Source organism: Strongylocentrotus purpuratus, unplaced genomic scaffold, assembly GCF_000002235.5.
Source record: "Strongylocentrotus purpuratus isolate Spur 01 unplaced genomic scaffold, Spur_5.0 spur5_scaffold_3, whole genome shotgun sequence".
In the NCBI taxonomy this organism is placed as follows: domain Eukaryota; kingdom Metazoa; phylum Echinodermata; class Echinoidea; order Camarodonta; family Strongylocentrotidae; genus Strongylocentrotus; species Strongylocentrotus purpuratus.
Window position 1 is genome coordinate 19,708,451 of NW_022145609.1, and position 7,476 is coordinate 19,715,926.

The following is a 7,476-nucleotide window of genomic DNA, read 5'->3' on the forward strand; positions in this document are numbered from 1 at the left end:
TTCAATCAGATGTCATCATGGTCTGTTGATGATGATCATCAACATCATCATGATCATCATCATCATCATCATCATTGTCATCACCATTACTATCAAGATCATCATCATCATGATCATCATTGTTTACATGTCTATATAACTTCTCCCTTTCTCAATACAGTAAATATTATAATCTATCATAAGACTTGAAGACAGACCACCTTATTCGTCCTCGTGACGAATTAAATTCTAGTCTTTTGGATTTTAGATTTGTACACTTCCCTCAGCGCCCTCTGCAATTTGCTGAAGTCTTTCTGGAAATTGTTCAAATTCTTGAAACTAGCTTTACTAATTCATTCAATCGTCTAATTTATTCAATAGCAATTTCTCAAACTCCATTAACTCTCCACGGTAAAGAACTTCGATTTCTGCCGTTTTCATGGTGGATTTCACCCTTTTTCTTTTCCCACTAAAATCAAGGTATATTCAAAAAGGGAACAGGAAGGAATAAGTCCACTTAAAGTTGTAGACCCTTTGTATATATGGGTCCAGGATTGATGTAGCTTTTCAACTTTTTAACTTCCTCTCACTCTCTCTTTCAGGCAAATTGCACTAGCGGATCTGGTCATCCTGAATAAGACAGACCTTGTGTCAACACAAGAGCTGACTGAAGTTAGAAGCACAATCAAGTAAGGTTTTTCATTTGGTCAGCAAAAGCACATACAAAGTAAACCTAGCTGATGATGAACTATGTGTGTTGTCGATTCCGAAAGAAATTGCTATTGGCGGTCAGTCTCATTAAGCATTTGGCATCACCTGTGCCTGGGAGGGGAAAAGGTGAACTGCATCACTTGTAACCCTTGGGTCCACCCCCTGCTGTAATTGAGTAAGAAGCGTGTGTAACCCCTCTACTCTCTTGTGAAGTCCGCAGTGGGTTCTGCCTCTCTTACATTTTGCGATATGGTGTAATTTTGAATCCTTACAAAAATTGGGCTTCAAAACGATCATGAAATGCTTAAAAAAAAGTAGAAATCTTTGAGTGACTGGTTTTATCATAATCATTTCCCCCAATAGACTAGTGCTATAAAAACGTGAGGAAAACAAAAAATGAAATTTTGATTTCCAATCATAAATATCTTTATAATCATTTGTAAAAGTCAGGAGATTCCTGACAGCCTTAAAGGTTTATAATTATGATTGCAGCATGAGCTAAATCCAGGGTTTTGTTTCAGAATATGAGGCAATGTTACCAAGTCACTTTAAAATAAATTTTATTAAGATATTGCCTTTATTTTGCATATGATCAATTGTTTTGTTTTCGATTCTATTCCAGGCATATAAACAGCATAGCAAGGTTACAAGAAACACAAAGAGCCAGGTAAATATTAATGAAATTGATAATTGTAATTTAATATTGACTAAGAAAAGGATTGGGGAAAATTATTACCTTTGAGGTGTGTATGTGACAATCCTGCATCATGTTTCATTCTCTCTTTTTAAAAACAGACATAAAGGTTTAACATTTCAGGGGGAAAAAATGTTCTAAAAGACAAGAAAAACTATGAAAGATCTCTGTAATGACATACATTTTTTTAAAATGTTATTATTCTTTTTGTATGTTTTGTTACTGCTTTCAGTGGGGTTGATGTTGCTTTCTAGTAGGAAATAATAACTATTACTCCTTTTCATTATAGAGGAATTATATTTACCAATCTAATGTTTGTTCTCATCTATTACATTCCTGCATGTTTTTTTTTGCACGATATGATAGGAAGATTTGACAAATATAAAGCTTGTTAATGATTCAGTGTTTGAGCAGATAATCCTGAAGTGACATTTGCATTCGATATAAAATGGCAGCAGGCCAACATAAGCCGTACAATTTCTCACAATATTCCTGTCCTCTCTCATACGATTTCATTTGCAGGATAGACTTGAACCTCATCTTAGACTTACATGCATATGACGTGCAGGGGGAAATCAGGTACGTATTCAGGCTTGGTCTTGTGAATGCTGACAACTAAAGATAAATAATAATAATTACAGTGCTTATATAGCGCCTAACACTTACTTTGTCAGAAGTCTCTAAGCGCTCTACAATAATGCAGCATAATTACCCTTGCTTTAGCAGTGCAGCTGTTACGCGCGCTGCGTTTCAAGGAATAAATTCCAACCAGGTACCCATTTACTTCACCTGGGTGGAGTGTGGCAAATGTAGATCAATGTCTTGCCAAAGGACATTAGTGCAGCGGCGGGACTCGAACCGCGGACCTTGTGATCGACAGTCCGGCGACGTATCCACTCGACCACAACACCTCTACATAAAAGATATGGGTTTCTTGTCCGGTTTATTGCCATTTGGTTTACAACCTTTTCGTCTTAGCCCCCAATTGGTCTATTCCCGTATTTTCTACACCCAGCACGTCTACTATGCATGTGGTCTACTAATCATTTCGTCTACTTCTTTTTGGTCTAATGACCATTTAGGCTACTAGTCATTTGTCTAATTTCCATTTGGTCCAATAAGTTGACTACCCATTTGGTCTATTGCTCATTTAGTCTAATGCATTGAGACTTTCTGCTACAGAAGAAAAGCATTACATAATAGTGCACCAACAATGGACATCCAGTTGAAGAAGATCACTTTCTAAAAATCGAACTGTTCTTTGACTACACTTATACGCAGGATATCTTGGTAATTACATGTTTATCATCAAAATTGATAATATTGATGGCACATGACCTACATATAAAAACTAACCTTCAGCAGTGCACACAATGAGTCATCGGCAGGTAATTACTGCTGGTGTCTTTCTGTTCAAATTATCAAGGAAAGAACATGTTTTCCCATTGTAAGGTAAAAAAATGAATGTATTCAGAAAGAGTTTATATTTTGTATTGAAACTACATTTGATATATGCAAAATCAAATTTTCACACATTCTCCCATTATTATTCTCCTATTTTCTAGTGGATATCAACTGCTAGAAAAGAAAGGGCTGAACTCTGACCCCAGCACAAAAGGTCATTTAGATCCAGGGGTCACCACAGTAACATTCCAGGTCAAGGGTAGTGTGCAATCTTCAAAACTAGAAGACTTCTTACAGGTGAGTGATAATCTATTATTTGAACTTTGAACTCTGACCCAAACACAAAGGTCATCTAGATCAAGGGGTCACCACTGTAACGTTCCAGGTCACGAAAGGTCGTGTAACGCGACCACCTAACCGGACTCAATGACCCAATGATTCATAGTAAGCCCATCTTCTGCAAGTTGTTTAATTTTCATGAATTTTTTCCCCCTCACTTTTCTAGGGCCTCCTGTGGGACAAATCATTATCGAACAGGGAGGGGAAACCAATGGATGTCATGAGATTAAAGGTCAGTAAATTGTTTCTTTAAGTCCTCTTCTGATTCAGGGCCTGGTTTCACAAAACTTGTTATCAATAACGAGATAGAATAAGTGTTATAAGCTACTGAAATCATTGCATCTGATTGGCTGGGAGCAAATTTGTCATGAAAATTAAGCACTTATTATTGATAAGGAGTTTTATTAAACAGGACCCAGATTTTTCAGACTGTATTGATCCATATCAATGGTGAGGGGAATTTCGCCTTCACCAAAACCAACCTGCACGTAAAGTGATTAATAGGAACGTTGTTGCAAACCCTCTGAGAAAGTTCAGTTCAGGTATCTGGGCCCCGTTTTATATAAAACACTATAAGTAAGAAATGCAAATAAAATATCTATGACAAATTTGCTCTCAGCCAATCAAATGCCACGATTTCATTTTTATGAAACAGGGCCCAGATATGTTTAGAGCTCATCTTCAATTCTGGTAATGAATACCGGATTGCGAGTACAAGAAATTGTTGCGAAGGGGAAATAACACCCTGTCCAAGATGTGAATCATAATTCACCTCTTAGTTTAAAAAAAAAAAAATCATCCACAAAGGCCTTGTTTTTGCTGGGGCAAAGTAAATGTAGTGTGCTTTTAATTTCTGTATTCTACACAGCACACATAAGTGAGTGTGCCTCTAGAGGGCGTTTTTTGCTTGCAGCTACTTTTATAATGCTCACTTGACATTTGTTGAATCTTGGGGTAAAAAAGAAAAATGTTTCCTGCAGTATAAATGTGAATGAGCCTTTAAGGAGGAAAGAACCTTTACAAACAGCTTAGAGACTTGTCAGCATTGTTGTCTTTGAATTTCCTAAGCAAGTTCTGTGAGGAATTATTTGTATGTGTGTTTACCATGTTAGTTACAGGTGAAGTTTGCGTTGCAAGTTAGGCTGAGGATTCAGAACCTGATGCTCTATTTATTTCTCAACCTTTATTGTGTTTGCTTTTATTGTATGGAATGGTGGTGGTTATTTTACCTGACTGCTGAGAAAGCATAAATGCTTGTAAGTAAGCAACCAGACGGCCGACGCCTTTAGGTCCTCTCCGAGGGACCTGGTAATGAGGATTAATGCCTTACCAAAGGGCACTAGCGCATCGCCTTGGTTTCAAACCCGGGTCACCGGATTACGAGACCACTGCTCTACCGACTGAGCTATCGCGCCTCGTCAAGTATTAGAACTTGATAACATTGAACTGTTTACTAATTGTTTTCATCTATCAAATAATTTCATTTATAATCATGTAATCAAAATTCAGTTCTTGGTTCACTTAAGATTCTTTGATGAATATTTGGCATTTCATTTATTTGCATTTGGCAGCCATCCATAACATAAGCAGTAATTGCTGTACAACAGTCTCCTTGCCTCGGATAAGACATTGCCCCAATGCCACATTCATTAAATGATGGGACTACCTTTTCAAAATAAACAACCGATTTTCCTACTCTTACAACAAAGCCCTCGGTAAGAAAACTTCAATATTTTTCCACCAGCACAGACAAATAGCAATAGTGCATTGAGCCGAATTTTGACAGGGCCAAAAAGACATTATTCTTATTCGCCAGATAGATAAATAAATATTACCGAGTTTGATGAGGTGACCTCTTTATCCGAGCGAATCAAACGGGTCCTAACCATCGGCCGACCGAAGCCTGGCTCACCTGGTAGGAATGTACTAATCATTGTTTTGCCAAAATGGTTTTCAACCAATCAGCAGGCTCGGTCATTGTTAGCCGCATTCCAGTGATTGGTGGATAGAGGCGTGGGAGGTAATGCAGTCCCACCGAGAATACGTGTCCCGTATGGGTATTGCTGTCTGTTTGAGCTTGCCTTGAGCAGTTTTGGTAGTTTACCCCTTGCACGTCTAGGGCCAAACTAAGTGACAAATTGGCACATGTTTAGCCGCTTGTCATTGCCTTGTAAAGCAATTTTAATTCAACTATGGTAATGTATCTTGTTCTCACACTTTATAAAATATCACAATTATGAACCCAGTGCACCATTTCCACTCCTGTATTCTGTTCTGTAAAAGGCATAGAGACATACAATTCATGCCTATGTTTTATGCGCTTTGCAAAATCGTTTACTTATTATTATTATTATTCTATGGAAGATTACAAGCTCTTACATAATGTAGGGCTTCTCCTATTCCTCCAGCATTTAATTTTAGGAAAAGGAGCTTATCGTGAAGAATTTTTTTTATGTTTTCAGTGCTTCTTCAGTCCCAAGATGGGGATACATCAAATTGTCTTGACAATTTATAATTGTCTGAGCTTTGTAGCTTCTACATTGAAATCAGCAATAACGGATAATCTACTGTAAGTTGATGTACTTTGACAACCAACATCCTAACAGATCGATTAATAAAGTCAAATTGGGATTATACAAATTACACAACCTGATGGGAAAATAAAAAGATGAGTGCCTTATGATAAAAATTAATCCTGAATATTCAAGATGTACATTTAAGCCATATATATATTTACATAAAAAAAGTTATCTCACACACACACATAATTCTTCAGAGCCATTCTTGGTCACATTTTTGATGCAGAACATGAACAATACTTTATATGTATCATAGAACATTGTGCTTTATTGATATATTTTGAAGAAAAAAATTGTTACAATTACAAAGGAGTCTGAAATGCAGTATACTTTACAATTAAAATGGAATTAAAATTGGGGCAGTTAGTTGTGTGGCTTTAAACAAAAAAGTATATAAGCTATTTATAAACATCAAAAAAAAGTCCTGGGTTTGAATAATGTTGTGATTAATATAAAATTACTTTTTATATCGTAAGTTGATACGATACACAAATTAATGATTGAATGGCATTAATGTTTTGTATGGGTATGTGTTTGTTGTCTTGGAATGCCCCTTCAATAGATTAAGAGGAGAATAGAATAGAGTAGGGACTGCAGATAAGTTTAGATTAATTGAGTAATTAGCAGGAGCAAGAAGGGGGTGGGAAGGGGGGGGGGGGGGACATCATTTGAAATGCAGGGGCAGGATCTACTGCGGCATAGTGGGACCGCACACCGTGAAATCCCGGGACGGGCCGTGCTCAGGTGTTGAAAGCGGGGCAGGGAGAAAGCGGGAGGTTACTCAAACAAGCCCTGGCCATTTGTAACAGATGTTACAATACTCGTAGCTAATGATGCCTCAATCGTCACTGGGGGACAGCAGGGTGGGGTGGGGGAGGAAGGGGGGAGGAAGGGGAGGGGGAAGGGGAGGAGGAAGGGAGCAAGGGTGATAGGGATTGGCTGAATCGAGCATAGGAAGGAATAATTATGTTTTCTTTATAGACCTGCTTGATGATGAAAACAAAAATCCAACGTACACAGTTTAATGCTATCATATGTTATAAGCTGACGAACATGCTACCCAACTATCGTTCATTTTTATTATGCTCATCCATTTATTAATATCACTATAATCACTATACAAATTTTTGAGTGAATTGATGAAAATCAGTTGGTTATCTCTTAAGTTGAGTCAACGTGGGAGGGGCCAGATATTTCTTGCATTTCTTTTTTCAGGATGGGGGATACTGGAGAAATGGAGAACGCAAGGAGATGGGAGTGAGCGACAGGAACGGGTCGGTCTTAAAGTTCGGCAAGGCTTCGTTTTGAAAACAAAGGGATCAAGTGAGGGGGCTGTCTAAATTTTTGTTGTGATTACCAACACATCACTTGGGCGTTATTGATATCTTCAATCCCTTTTTCTGGACTGGTAGTCTGAGGATTCCAGACACGGTCATGCTGTTTTCTGTATTGAAAGAAGAGGTACAGGTAGTTTTGCGGGGTCACAAAGAAGTCGCTCATAAAATAGAGACCTTATGATATTCATGTGTAGTAGGGCTTAACATTTAATTACAAAAACCAGGCTTTCACTCTTCAGTTTGATATGAGGTGTCATTTTGATGACAATGTCAAAAGTAGAAGGCTCTGCTATTCATGGAGTTTTACAGCTATGCGATAGATAGGGTGGTGATGTCATGAAATCATCCATTCAAGCTTTAGCAGTTTATTTATATTTATTTAATTGACTGCTTAGAAACCAACTACAAGCTTTCCATTAGATAACCTGAGGAT

The 7,476-nt window shown here is 37.7% G+C and overlaps 1 protein-coding gene across 1 annotated transcript; it reads left to right on the plus strand.

Annotated features, from left to right (window-relative positions):
• Positions 1-573: 573 nt before the first annotated feature.
• Positions 574-3,380, plus strand: LOC100890933 (putative COBW domain-containing protein 7; the record flags this gene model as incomplete). The annotated part of the gene is made up of 5 exons (XM_030995793.1): positions 574-668; positions 1,313-1,357; positions 1,907-1,963; positions 2,950-3,085; positions 3,294-3,380. Coding segments are annotated over 5 exons (420 nt in total), but the record flags the coding sequence as incomplete, so codon positions are not given.
• Between the last annotated feature and the right edge of the window lie 4,096 nt (positions 3,381-7,476).